Source organism: Eutrigla gurnardus (assembly GCF_963514095.1).
Source record: "Eutrigla gurnardus genome assembly, chromosome: 14".
Classification (NCBI taxonomy): domain Eukaryota; kingdom Metazoa; phylum Chordata; class Actinopteri; order Perciformes; family Triglidae; genus Eutrigla; species Eutrigla gurnardus.
In genome coordinates, this window is record NC_139937.1 from 786,144 (window position 1) to 803,328 (window position 17,185).

Genomic DNA, 17,185 nt, shown 5'->3' on the forward strand with positions numbered 1-17,185 from the left:
TGCACATCTCATGCTGTCTAATCAGCATCTTGACATGCCACAGCTGTCATGTGGATGGATATCTCAGCAAAGGACTGCTCACTGACCTTAAGTGTATGTAGAAAAATTCTGAAATCTTGGATTTCAGCTCATGAAAAATTGGAGCAAAAACAGTGTTGCATTTACATTTGTGTTCAGTGTATTATGTCTACATTTATTGTTAATAATAATAATATTATCAATAATAACGTAAATATCTTTATAACTTTATTTTATGTGATGACTTCTGAGTTCTGATGCAGTAGAACACAATTTAACATTGGAAACGTACTCATCTTTTTTCTTTTTATTAAATATTTATATGGAAGTGGCTCCATCAGGACATGCAATCTGTGGAATTGTGAGTGGGTACCCATATGAAATTGAACCGGGAGGCAAATTAATTAAATACGTCACTCGTGTAATTACTTTTTATATTGAGTAGTTTTGTATTTGAAGGGCATGTATGTTATTGACTCTTCTATTGCTAAAGCGAAAGCACACGGTGGGTGACATTTGCTGTCCCCAGGAAGGGCTGCGGAGTGAGACGTCTTACTTTTTAACCTCCCTTTGGTGAAAATCATTCCACTACGTCAAGTCGTCCAGTCCTCTCGGCGAAGATGTCTGCGACGGGGACAGGCGGCTGTGGACCCGGACCCACCTCGGGTACCGGGTCCGGGGCTTCCAACCCCCGAAAGTTTAGCGAGAAGATAGCGCTGCATACCCAGCGACAGGCCGAGGAGACAGCTGCCTTCCAGGAGGTTATGATGGACATCACCTCGACAAGGGTAAGTCTGAGACGGAGGCAGAAGGAGACGAGCTGCCCGGAGGAAGAGAGGCCTTGCCAGGCTTGTCAAGCTCCAAGATAATGTTATCTGCTGCCTCTGCATGGGGCTCTGCTAAGAATCTGTGCATTCATAGTGAATAACAATGTAACACGACAAAGTGTCTCACTTTGGGTTGCTGTGTGGTGTTAGCAGAACATGTTGTTATCCCTTGTTGTCCATTTCCGATACGTCGGTAGCGTAGAGTTAGCAGGCATTAGCTACGAGGGCTAAGTTGGCTTGTTTACTATGTTGCGCTGTCACCCTGCTCGCTCGCCGCGGAGGCGGGCGTCCTGCCGAACAAGTATAACGCAAAAGGATGCTTTACTTCCAAGAACATCGGCCTTCAAGTTACACGCATACCACAATCAAAGTTTCAAAACCGATAATGTTAACTTGCACCTGATTTACTAGTTTGTTTTTAAGGATGGGTGTTTGGTGAATTGGAGCTATGCCCTTTGTAACTACGCATTTAAAGGCGGTACTTTATAGTCTTATCAAGAAAGTTACATAAATATTTGAATTTTTTGTTGTGACGGTTTACATGTGTAAACCGGAACGTGGTACAGAGAGCTATCGTACTTTTCTGTTGCTTCAGTTAGTCGCGTAAAGTGTACAGGTGATTTCACTGAAACTAATGCTAACTGGCTATTAGCTCCGTTAGCCTCAACAGGATGTGTTGTTTCAGTGCATGTGGCTCAGGAGCTGTCAGCGGGGCAACACAGCAAATACAGCTATATATATACATATATATATATATATATATGTATATGTGTGTGTGTGTGTGTGTATGTGTGTGTGTGTGTGTGTGTGCGTATTTGACTAGCATCATTTCAAGAATGCACTTAAGAGAATGCAAATTGTGACTGTCCTGGTCAAAGGTAAAGTGAGGACAGGCAGCAGAAGCCCGGCGTAGGTAACTTCTTCATGTACTAAATCCTCACCAGAACGTCTCAGGTCTAATATTCATACCAATGTAACTCATGTAACTGACGTTTTTAAACTATTTGTTTCAACATTATGTTGATGGTTTAAGAATTGTATGGCTGACATCTTCTGATTGGTTGGTTGGACAGTAGCCCATGCTCTTGTCAAATTGGTCAAACAGTCTGGTGTCAGTAGGCGAATGAGAGAAAAAACGGCTTCTGAATGCATTTTGGTGTGTATGTGTGAGAGAGAGACTTCCTGTCTTTAATGCAATGTTGCTTCTTTCAGTTTTGTTTCTTTGATCAGCTGTTTAGCTAGGTGGTCTCAGTGGGGGGGGGATGCACCATACAGGATTTGATCACAGATCCCAATTAAAAATGACTCACAATAAGCCCCACTCACAATAAGTTGATCTTGGTGAATCATCGTTAGGATAAATGTATCATCGGGATAAATGTATGTAAAAAGCTGTCTAGTTCACTATAATAGTGAAGATTCAGAATCATTGAATGTGCTGCAAATATCATTTTATGGGATGTCAATCAATGATCAGGTCTGGATGTTTACATGATCAATGAGAAGAAGTCAGCTTCTCTAGTCATCAGTGATCATGTCTGAGGAGAGAAGTATTGATTAGCTACTGATGTCATGTGCGGAGTATTGATCAGCTTCACAAACAAAATTGCCAAATAAATTCTAATTAAAAAAAATACGAACAACTACCTAACCGTAGGGTTGGGCGGTATGACGGTATTATACCGTGTGACGGTATAAAAGTGTCTACCGGTAGAGATTTTGCAATACCGTTTATACCGGAGAAAGCGCAGATGTCTGCGGCATCGCTCTGAGTCACTGTAATTACACCGCCTCGACACACGGGGCACTGCAGGCATTGCAGCAGACTGCTTGCGTGGTTGCATGTGCACGACGAAGAAGAAACAGCTTTACCTGAGTAATAACAATCATGGCGGAGGTGGAGAGTGAACGTCACGAGGAAACGGAGGCAGCGCGACCCACCCATGACGAAGAGGAGGAACTTGTTCCGAAAAAGGGCGCTACGTCTGTTGTGTGGAACTTTTTCGGATTTAGAAAATCCGACAACGAACAAAAAGCGATACTCTGCAAAGAGTGTCGCGCGACTGTTGCTGCTGCAGGTGGAAAGACCGGTAACCTGTTCCACCACTTAAAGTTAAAACATGCGAAGCAGTATTATGAGTCTTTCGCCAAAGGCACCCCGTATGACAATAAATCACATCGATGGAGGGAGATAACGGAGGCCATCACGACGCATACTTTTTCTCATTTGTTATTTTTATTTCTTATTAAGATGGAGCTCTGTGTTTACATTTGTACACACACTATAGCTTAAGTTAAAGCTGGAGTTCAAATGTTTACCAGACATTTGCACATTCTTTGTGGCTTCTTATTTATTATATTATTATACTTTCTTTAAAATAATGTTATGCTGCTGTGAGAAAATTAAAATAAAAGAGGAAAATGATCAAATGCGACAGTATGGTTATTTTTAAGCCATTAATTGAATTTACAGGGGGAAAAACCCTACCGTGATATATACCTTTACCGTGATATGAAATTATTCATACCGTGATATAAGATTTTGCTCATACCGCCCAACCCTACCTAACTGTCTCTTTTCCTTTGAATAGATTGAAACTATTTCAAATAGTTGGGAAACAAACCCATAAATAAATAGACAAAAACATTCTGTATCTATCCTCCGTACACATTCAAGCACCTTTCAAATGTAAATGAAGGAGAACATGACAGCTGTGAGTCCTTTTGTTTAACCGTAAGGCACGGTGCTGGAGAATGAGAAACTATGGTCTGTTGTTGCTGTGCAGCTATTCCTAGAGGACCAGTGGTGCTGGTTTGGTTCTAGGAATGTAAAGTCTTGCATTTTGTTGCTCTAGAGCAGGGGTTCTCAAGTTTTTTGGGGGCCAGGGACCCCTTACAAGGGAGAGCATTTTTCAACAACCCCCTCATAATCGTAACACAGATTAAGCACATTTCAACTGTCGCTGGAAGTATGAGTTCTTGTGTGATTGTGTGTGGCTTCTAACTTTGAGGCTCATTCCGTGTCATTTCATCAAATGCCTCCCACCTGACCATCTCAGAATGTCCTGTAAAAATTCTAGTACAAAGACACACTTGTTACTAGGAAAAATCCAAAATATTAGGTCTCTACTGTCAACAGTTTTCTCATGAAACATCATTGAATGAAGGGTAGTTTAGACGTTTTTTGGCATCATACTCTGAAAAACCATTTTTAAACAGCAATATCTGGAAAACTATCCCACCTGTGGCCTTCAACATTTCTACAGTGTATATCTGTTACTAATAGCCTCCAGACATGCAATATCAGGGGTGTAGCTCAAGTATAACCTAGTATGGTAGGTACTTAAACTTCTCCTTGTTGAAATGAAGTAGCAAATTTAAAGAGTTGCTGAGCTCCCATTTTTGCAGATAAAAGACTTTTATCACTTCTGCCTCTATCTCTGGTGATAGATTAAACATTCTACAAAATATGGTCTCTCTTAGATGATTAGTTTCACAGATATTAAGGCTCAAAAATGAAAGTTAACACATCTTTGCCCAACTTCAGAGCCATATTCCAAAAAACTGACAACAAGTATCAGGTCCAAACTTACTTTCTTTGAAAATTCTAATCCTTGTTGAAATCATATTAAAAAATCGGGAGGGTGTTTTGCCTCAATTTGTCGCAGTGATTTTTTAAAATCCTGATATTGGTGGGGTTTTTGTGGCCGTTTTTGGTACTGCATGTCCTAATAGCCTACTAATAAACATCACAGCAGGGCAATTCAATTGTGTTTGTTACCATTTACCAAAGACTTACATGTGACTAAATGCTACTGATAAATTTAGCCTTACGAAAACATAAAAATGTACCACAGTTGTAGTTACAGAGGCAATAAGTCCTTGAATGTGAGTTGAACATGCTGAAAGCAGCTTTGAATGTCTTAAACCATGAACAAACATATGATAGCATAATATTGAAGACTGCACATTTTTCATACTTTAAGTATAAACATACACATAGATTACACAACCAAATCAAATAATAATCTTAATTTGACCATAAAGATTTTACATTACAGTACAAAAGTTTCCAAAGTTTGAAATTGTCTTTAATCTCACTATAAAGGATCAAACATTTTTTCATCTTTTAGATCCAATTCCTTAGTCACATTCATTAATTTGGCAGTCACTTTACAAATTGTCTAATGTACATCTCTGCTCTTTTGTGCTCATCTTTTTTGATGGCATACATGCGCCCAGTTTCTGTAGAGGGAACGTCAATCCTTGCAATTCTATGCTGCAGTGGGACATTACACATGTCTTCTCTTCTTGGCCAGTAGAAACTCTTGGCAGGGCCATGTGGGAGCATGAACTGAACCAGTACATCTTCATCTTGCTCTGAAACATCTCTGATACTTCCTATCCACCATTTCTGATCATACACACAACTTGCATATTGTCTCATAGTGAGCATAGAGACAAGCTGTTATTCAATATCAAACTTTGGAGACTTTTCTACTGGAATGTAAAATCTTTTTGCTCAAATTAAGATTAATATTTGATTTGGTTGTGTTATCTGTGTGTATTAGGGTGCATCAATTTGGCTGGCATTGCATTTTGTTCCAATTAACATAAAAATGACTTTTGCAAAGTTTTGAGGAAATCCATTGAGGTTTAGGGGTACCACCCACAAACTTCTGTGAAATTTCGAAAAATTTGCAATTTTTAGCCTAATTGCCAAAAAGTTGACCCAGAAATGTTGAGAACAGGGAACTTTTATACAGTAACATGTTCTATAGGGTAATCAAAGTAAAATTAGTTTGCTTGCCCTTTTGGGCAACTTGGGCATTTCTAAGAATTCAACTTTCAACATTCTCCATTCATTTGTCCGATTGACAAAATGAATGGAGGTCAATGGGACATGTTCACGTGGCTTATCCGTTTTGTGCAGCAGTGATAGATGTCGGACACACATAAAGTTTATTTGACTTTATTGTTAAAGACAAGGGCAATACTGACACACATAAAAGAACAAACCATCTCTATTGGCTAACTAACTGGCAACTCACAGGGCCTAATGATAAGAGCTGACATTAACTAAACTGTGCCAGAATGTCTCCCCACTTGCCACCAAAGAGTAACCCTCTTATTCAGGGATTAGTTTGTGCTTGCCGCAGTGAAGGTTTTGCTGTTGGCTGCGGTCATGTTCAACTGCCTGCAGCACATTCTGCAGGTGCTGCTCCTTCCTGGCCACTGCGACAAAGTCGGATGTGAGCTTGACGCCACGCTCGGCACAGTCATTGACCACATTCATTGCATGTACATTGACCTCACTTTTTTTGAACGCAGCATTGGTAGCCCATTCCTTCACATCAAGAGACAAAAATGCTGGATCAATGTGCAGCTGGTACATCCCAAACCAGCAATCAGTATTGGCGAGGTCGGCCAAGCTGGTGGTTGGCAAGAGGGTGGGGAACTTTGGCTTGCCAAAGCCAGTGCCAAAGTGCTGCTGGGGGACTTGCATGGGGAGATCAACTGGCTTGTGCTCCAAGATCACACTGGCAAGTGCACGCTTGTCATCAATGGGCACCTTGCTGCTGCAGAGAGCCAGGGTTGGCATCTCACCTGTCAGGTACCAGCGATGCCTCTCTAGTGCGTTGATCGCTGATGCTGCAATGCCCTCATCTACAGCCTTGTATGCCTGCAGGTGGTGGTAGAGTGTCAGGTCATTCCAGGCAGCATCTACAGCTTTCTCGCAGGTCAGCCACCACTTTGCATAGATGTGCGTGATGAAGTTGGAAATTGCTTGAATTTTCGGCACAGGTCTGCTGCCGTGTGGTGATTGTCCCCTGGGGAAGCAATGCGATATGCTCCTCCATCAAGGCCAACTTGAGAGTGTAGAGCAGCTTGGCCATCCATCGTGCCTTGTGGAGCGCTCCCGGTCAGTTGAAGGTCACTGTCCTCGGTGACTTCAACATCCACTCGGGAAAGCTGCGCTCATCTTAATTCATTGACTTCTTTTCCGCATTTGACCTTACACTCTCCCCCTCTCCACCAACTCACCGGGCCGGGAACCAACTTGACCTTGTCTTCACAAGATCCTGTGGCATCTCGGCACTCTCTGTTACCCCGCTCACCGTGTCCGACCACCACTTTGTGACTTTCTCCCTCCCCATGGAGCCCACCACATCCCCCCCCTCTACACCTCGAATGGTCACCAGCCGCCGCAACCTGAAATCCCTCACTCCCTCCGCTCTCTCCTCAACTGTTATCTCCTCGCTACCATCCTCAGAACAGTTCTCCTTAAAGGAGACATATTATGCTCATTTCTGCTTGTTGACATGGGTCTTTGATGTCTAAATGGAATGATAGTAACATGCTTTGGTCGAAAAAACCCAAGGATTGAGCACAGCAGGGTTCTCAACATACCAGTTTGACAGCCCTGCTTTCAGCGGCCGGATTCAGTGACTTTCCCTCTAAATGCTAATGAGCTACTGCGTGCGCCGCCCAAACGGTCTTGGCACCGCCCACCTCTTCCTGCCGGGCGTAAGACGTGAGGACGCCATTTTGTAACCATAACAACGGTTGATTCGGGGGAGAAATGGCTGCCGGACTCGCCACCGAGAATCCTGCCCGTATACAGGCAATCGAACCGGGCCAGAATGTCGGGACCCGTGCCCTCAGACCCGGGCGAAAAGCCCTTGCAGCTCAGTCACGCTCCGGCCGGTCCAGGTCCGCGCCAAGCCACAATTACGCACCGCGAAGCCGGACTTCTGCTCCGCCGCAGACCCGTAGACCCTCGGACGCGTTGCGGGGAATCCAGACGTTAAATAGAGACCTCAACCACGCCGAACTGTCGGGACTCTCACCGTCAGAGCTTGCTGAAAAGCCCTCGGACATCGGTCAAACACCGGCCCGCCCAGCCCCACGCGAGTCCACACAGGCGGACTCTCCGTCGAACGCGAAACGCCAAGACGCGCAGCACGCAAACCAGCCGGGAGACAGACAGCTGAACACGGCCGAACTCGGGCCACTTGTGCCCACAAGGCTGTGTGAAAAGCCCATGCACCTCACCCAAGCACCGGCCGGTCCAGCTCCGCGCCGCGCCACAATGACGCACCGCGAAGCCGGACTTCTGCTCCGTCCGTAGACCCGTAAAACACTCGGACGCGTCGCGGGGATTCCCGCAGGTAAATAGACACAAGAACCCAGCCGAACTCTCGGCCCTGATGCCCCCAGACCATGGTGAAAAGCCCGCGGTCCTCACTAACACACAGGCCCGCCCAGGTCCACAAGAGTCCACACAGGCGGACTCTCCGTCGAACGCGAAACGCCAAGACGCGCCGCACGCAAACCAGCCGGGAGACAGACAGCTGAACACGGCCGAACTCGGGCCACTTGTGCCCACAAGGCTGTGTGAAAAGCCCATGCACCTCACCCAAGCACCGACCGGTCCAGCTCCGCGCCGCGCCACAATGACGCACCGCGAAGCCGGACTTCTGCTCCGTCCGTAGACCCGTAAAACACTCGGACGCGTCGCGGGGATTCCCGCAGGTAAATAGACACAAGAACCCAGCCGAACTCTCGGCCCTGATGCCCCCAGACCATGGTGAAAAGCCCGCGGTCCTCACTAACACACAGGCCCGCCCAGGTCCACAAGAGTCCACACAGGCGGACTCTCCGTCGAACGCGAAACGCCAAGACGCGCCGCACGCAAACCAGCCGGGAAACAGACAGCTGAACACGGCCAAACTCGGGCCACTTGTGCCCCCAAGGCTGTGTGAAAAGCCCGTGCAGCTCACTTAAGCACCGGCCGGTCCAGCTCCGCGCCACGACACAATTACGCACAGCGAAGCCGGACTTCGGCTCCGTCCATAGACCCGTAAACCCTCGGACGCGTTGCGGGGATTCCCGCAGGTAAATAGACGCAAAAACCCAGCCGAACTCTCGGCCCTGATGCCCCCAGACCATGGTGAAAAGCCCGTGGTCCTCACTAAAACACCGGCCCGCCCAGGGCCACAAGAGTCCGCACCGGAGAACCGGGAACTCTGCCGGTAACCCCCCCGATTATAGGCTCAAAACCCCGGCCGAACTCTCGGGCCTGACGGACTCATGGCGAGCTCCAGACGACCCCGGCACCAGGCGGCCCCGTGGACCCATATGAGGACCCGTGCATCCGATGACAGAGCAGCAGTGCTTGGCTTTCGGCTTGTACATGGTGGCGGTTAGGCTGTCGAGTACAAGTGAAGCGAGTAAGAAAAAATGGCGGATCCTTGTTCAGGTAGCCGGCGTAATGTGGGCGGGGATATGCCATGAAAATGCAATGACTATGCAAGAATATGCAAAACACCGGATTGTGACGTCACAATACGGTCAAAATCCAAACGGCTCCAAACGGTAGAGACTAAATTCCTGACTCTGCCAGTTACTAAATATTGACTTAGTTGTCAAAACTCATGTTTAAGGGGTCGGGAGACACCCCGGATACGCAAATATACAAACTAAAGCAAGGAAAAAGTCAGTTTTGCATAATATGTCCCCTTTAATGCCTACTGAGGAAGCCTCCTCCATCCTGATGTCCTCACTCTCCTCTTCTTTGGACACTCTCTGTCCCCCAATCTCACGACCTGCGCGATCATCTCCCTCCCCTCCCTGGCTGTCTGAACCTCTGCGAACCAACAGATCATTGTTGCGAGCGTCAGAGAGAAAATGGAAGAAATCGGGCCAGCATGAGGACCTTACTCACTACCACCACCTCCTCTCTAACTTCACCTCAACTGTTTCGGCAGCTAAATCTGCCTTCTACCTGGCAAAGATCAACTCTTCTGCCTCCAACCCCAGGAAACTCTTCTCCGTGTTCTCCTCCTCCTCACCCCTCCTACCCCTCCCCCCCTTCCTCCCTTACTGCCGATGACTTTGCTACTTACTTTACCAAGAAAGTAAATGACATCAGCTCCTCATTCACGCCTATTCCCTCCCAGAAGACATCTCCCCCAACTCTCAACTCTGATGGTCTTACCAGCTTTAGCCCCCTCACCTCTGAAGACGTTCACGCACTTGTTACATCTAACCGTGCCACCACCTGCTCCCTCGACCCGATTCCCTCCTCTCTTCTCCAAGACATCTCACACGACATCTTGCCATTCCTCACCACCCTGATCAACTCCTCCCTCACCTCAGGTGTCATTCCAGCGGATTTTAAGACAGCTACCGTGAAGCCTCTCCTTAAAAATCCCACCCTAGACGCTACTGACATCCAAAGCTACAGACCTGTATCTCTTCTTTCATTCCTCTCTAAAACCTTGGAATGTGCCGCCTACAACCAACTGTCATCCTATCTCTCACTTAACAACCTCCTAGACCCTAATCAATCAGGATTCAGGACTGCTCACTCCACTGAGACGGCCCTCCTCACAGTGACCGAGTCCCTGCGAGACGCCAGAGCCTCGTCCCACTCCTCCGTTCTCGTTCTCCTCGACCTATCTGCTGCATTCGACACAGTCAACCACCAAATCCTCCTCTCCACTCTGGCTGAACTTGGCATAACTGACTCTGCTCTCACCTGGTTTACATCATACCTGACAAATCGCACCTTTCAGGTCACATGGAATGGCTCTATGTCCAAACCCTGTTCTCTGGACACGGGTGTCCCTCAAGGCTCAGTATTAGGACCACTTCTGTTCTCACTATACACCAGATCACTAGGTTCTGTTATCACATCGCATGGATTCTCCTACCATTGCTACACAGATGACACCCAGCTGTTCCTCTCTTTTCCCCCGTCCTCTGACACTCACATTGCAACTCGCATCTCGGACTGTCTGGCTGACATCTCTGTCTGGACAACTGCACATCACCTGAACCTTAACCTGAATAAAACCGAACTCCTCTTCATGCCAGGGAAAGACTGCCCTCGCATGGACCTGTCGGTCACTGTCGAGGGCATCACAGTATTGCCGTCATCAACTGCGAGGAACCTGGGTGTAATCCTCGATGACCAGCTATCCTGCACCCCCAACATCACTGCTGTGGCCCGATCCTGCAGACAATATCCGCAGGATTCGGACCTTCCTCACAAAGGATGCAACGCAACTCTTGTTCCAAGCACTGGTCATCTCCCGCCTTGACTACTGCAACTCTCTCCTGGCCGGACTCCCGGCCTCTGCAATTAAACCCCTCCTCCGTGACCTCCACTGGCTCCCTGTTGCGGCACGCATCCAATTCAAGACGATGACACTGGCCTTCAGGGCCATCAATGGAACAGCACCCATCTACCTTCAAACACTGGTCAAACCTCATGCCCCGAAGCGAGCACTTCGCTCCTCTACTTCAGCTGGCCGGCTGGGACCACCATCGCTGAAATCAAACAAATGTCGCTCAGCAAAGTCCAGACTCTTCTCTGTTCTGGCGCCTCAGTGGTGGAACGAACTCCCGACTAATGTCAGGACAGCTGAGTCATTTGCCATTTTCCGAAAAAGGCTCAAGACTCACCTGTTCAGACTTCACCTCGACTCTACATAGCACGACCCACTAACACCCCCCCCCCCCCCCCAAAAAAAATAAAATAAATAAATAACCCTTACCTATAGCACTCTGATCATAGCACTGTTGTTCTTGAAGTACTAGTTTACTCAGATGAGGACCTAACACTTGTTCTATTTTTAGCTCTTACTTTATCAGCAATAGTGTTGACACGATACCAACATTTTGGTACCGGTACCGGTACCAACATGTGTTTCGGTACTTTTCGATAATTTTTCAAATAAAAAGTGAACGCAAAAAATGTCATTACTGACTTTATTTTAATAGAAAATCTTAGAACAATAACATATTAATCAGCAAATAAAATAAAATACCACAAAGACAAGCTTTTCTAATGCACACAATTTTATAAATGTTAAAATATAAATACAATAATATAATATAAAATATAATAATATAAATAAACCAGCTCTATTTTTTTTCTTCCAGAGCTACTTTTGTTAAGAGTGAAGGGCGGTGGCGCTTGCTTTTAGCACTGAATGTGGCTTTTCTTCCTGAGTAAATGACCTGTCGTTCCCTGAGATCTGTGTGCAGGTCTGGGTGCTTGTTCCTTTAAGTGTTTGGCGAAGTCGGAGGTGTTTCCGCCGTTAGCCATGCATGTTTTAATCGGCGTTAACTGCTCGCCTTGCGCATTTGTTTTAAGCTAAAGTACGGCTATATCGCACTTCGCGGCGCTGGTTTGTCCGCAAGTTGCGGCGTGGTGACGGTTGCAGCAGCCAGTCTCCTCTCCGTGCTCCCCCCCTCCCTCTCCCTCTCCGTCTCTGCTCTCTCCAAGCTTTCCTCCTGCTCCGTTTGTTGCTCCAGTCCACGCTGCTCGCTAACTTGCTAGCGGTTTCCTCCGGCTTGCTTGTTTTTTCTTTTTTATCTCCCCAAGCTGCGGGCTCGCTCCTCGTCCTCCCAGCTGTAGTTACAATGCAGTGACGTCACGTGGCGAGTTCGCCGCGCTGTTGCGGGCGCTGCCGGCGGCGCTGCAAGTACTGGTCCCGTCCAAATGCAATATAGTACCGTTTTAAATGCCTCAGTACCCCGGTACCAAATTAGTATACCGTGCAACCCTAATCAGCAATGATACGTTGTGGTTTCCTTGTTTCCTTCTTTTGACAAATGTACTTATTGTAAGTCGCTTTGGACAAAAGCGTCTGCTAAATGACCTAAATGTAAATGTAAATGTCTAAATGTCACTGCAGTCTGCTCTTCACCATCTGCATCCAGAAACACAAGACACAGCTGCACAAACTCACAGTAGTCACCTTGCTTGTAGTCAATCACTTCTTTTGCACACGTGACAAGTTCAGCACGTAACTTGCCCAGGAATGCTTGCTTGGTGTTGCCAGGAATGTAACGAGACCATTGGCTGCTGGATTCTTGTGGTAGCAGATTCCAGTTCTCTCTCAGACGTGTGAACAAGGTAACCACTGGCGAGCGTGATGACTCCACCTTCAGGTCTGTGAAAACCTGGTTCAGGAGGACCTCACCAATGTGGTGCCTGCACCCAGACCAAAGCAGTGGTCGGCCCAATGAGAGCTGTATGGCAATGCAGGCTGCCGTGAGATGTCCAGTGTTTGACGGGGTGGTGTCAAATGCCATGTTGACAACCTGGTCAGTGCAGCGCCAGTCCTGCAGCAACTTGCATGTCAACCGGGCAATGATCGATCCACAGGCCTCATTGGTCTGCTTTTCATACGCCGGGACACCAAGCAGTTTTAGCCGCTCTGCATCTCCAACCACGACTGTAAGACGCTACTCCAACTGGCGCACATTGCTGAGCATCGGTGTTAACTTGCTGTCCCAGTGTAGGGTGCACAATGGAGGTGGTGTCCCCTGATTGTGCTGTTCCTCACTGATTGTCTCCAGCACTTGGCATCTTGCTCGGTCAGCTGTTGCGTAGGATGCAGAGAGATGTCTACAATCACCGCCTGACTCTGTGATCAGGCCACGTGTGAAGGCAGCCTGTTGCGTTGGTGACATCTTCAACCTTGTAGCCACCCACATAGCAAAACTGGTCTGGCCCAGTGATGGGCCACACAACCCACTTGCACTCGGCCCACATACAGCAATGAATTACGGTCCTTTAGTGGCCCACATCCGGCATCCAAAACATGGGCCACATAAGGCCCATAACTCAGCCAAACTGTACAACCAGAACTGGCCCTATTCTAGGCCAAGCCATTTTCAGATGTGGTTCCTGATATCAGCCTTAATTAAACCTTAACTCAGCCACTTAATTTATGTGCCATATTTGATTACATATATGATCCAGATTTAAAAAAAAAAGCTTCAACAAGTACGAGTACAAATGTTTATTTATTTTCAAACCCATCACACGCAGTACACATGCATTTTTAAGATTGAAACCATGAACCAGGACTCTTCACATTTAAATACTGTCAGTACATGAACCAGGACTCTGCACATTTAGATACTAGTCTATGAACCAGGACTCTGCACATTTAGATACTAGTCCATGAACCAGGACTCTGCACATTTAGATACTAGTCCATGAACCAGGACTCTGCACATTTAAATACTAGTCCATGAACCAGGACTCTGCCCCTTTATGAGCACCGTCAGTGCATGAACCAGGACCAGGAGTGGGGTCACAGTGGCGGAAGTAAAAAAACAGCATCAACACACACAAATACCAATTTAAAATAAAAGCATACAATAAAACCAAGGTTAAAAGAAAAAAATGAATAAACATGCAAAACACAACTGGAATAATGTAAACATAGCAAACCAAAATCAACACAAACAATGATAAAACAAAACTCTGCCCTGTGACACATGAACCAGTTCTCTGCACATTTAAAGACGGTCAGCGGTTGCTCTAATGGAGGTCACGACTGTCAGCAAGGTGGATATGCCCAGGGATCATTGCAGCATTCAGCAATGAATCCAATCTGTTAAAAAAATCAAATCAAATCTTAGCAGGGCTCCAGACTAACTTTTTGCATTGGTTGCACTGGTGCGCCTAACTTTTTTTTTTAGGTGCACCAGCACAAAATTTAGGTGCACCCACATTTTTCATCGCGTCGCCTTTAACGCCAAAAAGTCACCTTTTTATCGCTCTCCTTTTACATAATGACACCCCCTTATGGCCTAGGTTAACTGCAGCACCATCAGCACCCAGAGGAACCGTTTTCTCCAGCCAATCTGCACACTGATGCCCAAGCGCAGTAAATGCTTGCTTTGTGGCAGCATAAATTCCTCAAGAATAAAAAGATCATACAGGTCAGTAGTCTATAGATTGCAAATGGAAAACTGTTTATGTGATCTTAGCCTAGCCTAATTATATTTTTACTTAGGCTATTCATTTTTAATAATAATATTAGGAATAGGCTACTATACAATTTCCTATTCATGATCTCTCATGCTGTAATGTGGGCCTTCAAACACTGTGCGTGTCCATGCTCCACACGACATGTCCAATTAACATGTTGACCGGCCTCCCTCTATGCAAAATGCGTCAGTAGACAATAACGCACTCCTTCGTAGAGACGTCTGTGTCGCCGTCAATCATGAATGACGTGTACGTGGCGTTTCCAACCTCCGCAGCTGTCTTGTTCCTTTAGTGTGTCGGCATTTTTTTCATCAGAATAATTTCGGACTTAAATTTAGTGAACGGCAACTCCTCCTTTGCAATATTGTATGCGACGTTGAATTTTATAATCATTTCAGATTCCTCAGCGGACGTGATTGATACAGCCTGACGCTGAAATGCAGCTGGATGAGGGGCCACTTTATTAACACACTTATCACGGCATGTAGTATGCTTATTGGACATATTGCGCTTTTTCAATGTCTCGATGCGAAATGTTGTTGACTCTTCCACAAATGCACTATTACCGGCCAAATGCTGACCGCACTCCCGATAATAAATGCAGTACATTGAGTCCCTTTCTTCATCGTACATCAGCCAGGGAAATTGCTTCAACCAGTCCTGTCTGAACGCATATTTTTGGGCTTTTTAATTAGTCTCGGGGCGAGGCTTTCTGCCTCTCTTCATTTTCAAAGAAAAGGAGTACCTGCTCTGCTCGCTCGCATTTTCGAACTGACACAATTTACAGCAGTGAAAAGGACCACAGCCAATCAGAGGCAAGGACCCGCCCGAGCTCTGTCTCTTATTGGTTTAGACCACGATACCGTCAGGAGAACATAAAGAGATGCTGCGCTTATGATTTTTTTTTTCACCCGAGCAGCGTTAGGTGCACCAGTGCGACCTACAATTTTTTTCAGTCGCACTCATAAAAATTTTGGCCGCATATACCAAAATGGTCGCACTCTGGAGCCCTGCTTAGTACTACTATCTGTTGTAACAAAATAGATCATTTAAATAGGGATTGATGCTTCTTACCCTTTTCTTGACTGTCAAGTTCCTGATGCCTTTCATCTCATCATTCTCATCGTCGTCATCTTCCTCTCCAGGGAATAAAATGTTCTTGCGTCTAAAAACAATTGAATAATTTCATTAAAAATTAGACTATTTTAAAATGTTGTGCATCACAGATTAAAAAACAACAATTGAAATGGCATACAACCTTTTTCTTTTGAATGAAATTGGAGAGTACCCTCCATCACTTCCAAGGTCAGTGTGATCGACAGCTTGAGGGAGTTAAAGCCCAGCTGCATTGTAGTCATCTGGAAAAAAGAAAGAAAAAAACAGATATTTTCAGTAATACTGTACATGGCTGCGCAGACCTCAAACAGTTAAAAACAACATAGTACTGTGTAAACACAATTTGCTTGAAAATTATTTATATAAATACTTCATTGAAACAGAGGCACTGCAACACACTACAGCAACATTGTGAAAGTTTTCACATTGAAATAAATCAGTGTAAATCTAGGATCATGCAGCTAAAATCACACAGTTCATCCATTCAATAAGTTTATATGACCTGAGCTTTCAAAGACATAACCAACTGCATATCACTAAACTTATATGCACAGTAAACAGGCATGCAAAGACGGCATCTGTACAGCAGGTTAAAACCACGTCCAACCTGCCTGTCCTGTATTTCGACGTTGCTGCACAGAAAGATTTGATGCTCCACTCTCATGTTTGTTTAATAATGCACGGGACGACTGGACATAACCATTCAGTCTCACAATATGTGAAACCAGACACAGCAACTGGCACAAGTGACAAATTTAAAGGAAAACACCACCGCATTTCCATACTGAACTATGTTCTGCTCTGATGTTAGACGAGGTGATACATACCTCCCTCTCCTCTGTGCGTGCACTCAATGGCTCTTGCGCGCACTCCGTGCAGCGCTAATTTGCTAACATGTAGCTTGGCCCAGTATATTCCTGAGGATCCAAAGGGGGGTGAAGTTAGAAGCGACCAAGCACTTCCACGTTGTCCCTATTTAAATACGGTTACGTGAGTAGTTACACGACCCAAGTTTGGTTACACAAAATGAAACATGCCAATTTTTCTAAGCGGATAACAAGGATAACTATATAGTATGGCGGAATAACAACTGGAAGCACTTCGACGTCGGCGCAGTAATATCATCACTCAAAACATGACGGGACTATATACCTTCTGCTTGTTTTCACAACCCTGTACGATGCACGTTATAACCATGATGTTTGATTGTTCACAAACTATCTTACTACAACCTGATGCTTCCTCAACTGTGCACAAACTACTACAGGTAGTGAAGGCGACGGCGTGCAGGTCACGTAGGTTCTATTGACGGAAGTAAGAGGGGGAGCGGAGTGATGATATTACTGCGCCGACGTCGAAGTGCTTCCAGTTGTTATTCCGCCATACTATATAGTTACCCTTGTTATCCGCTTAGAAACAT

At 45.8% G+C, this 17,185-nt stretch overlaps 1 protein-coding gene across 5 annotated transcripts in view; it reads left to right on the forward strand.

Annotated features, from left to right (window-relative positions):
• The first annotated feature begins 604 nt into the window (after window positions 1–604).
• Window positions 605–17,185, forward strand: part of LOC311024687 (CREB-regulated transcription coactivator 2) — a 93,081-nt gene continuing 76,500 nt past the window's right edge. For all 5 annotated transcript variants that reach the window (XR_014598316.1, XR_014598317.1, XR_014598318.1 and 2 more), the window contains exon 1: window positions 605–806. Coding sequence is in view for 1 of the 5 variants with exons in the window: in XM_084027211.1 (XP_083883337.1) it covers window positions 639–806 (168 nt within the window). In the remaining 4 variants the exon portion in view is untranslated. The remainder of the gene's footprint in view (window positions 807–17,185) is intronic.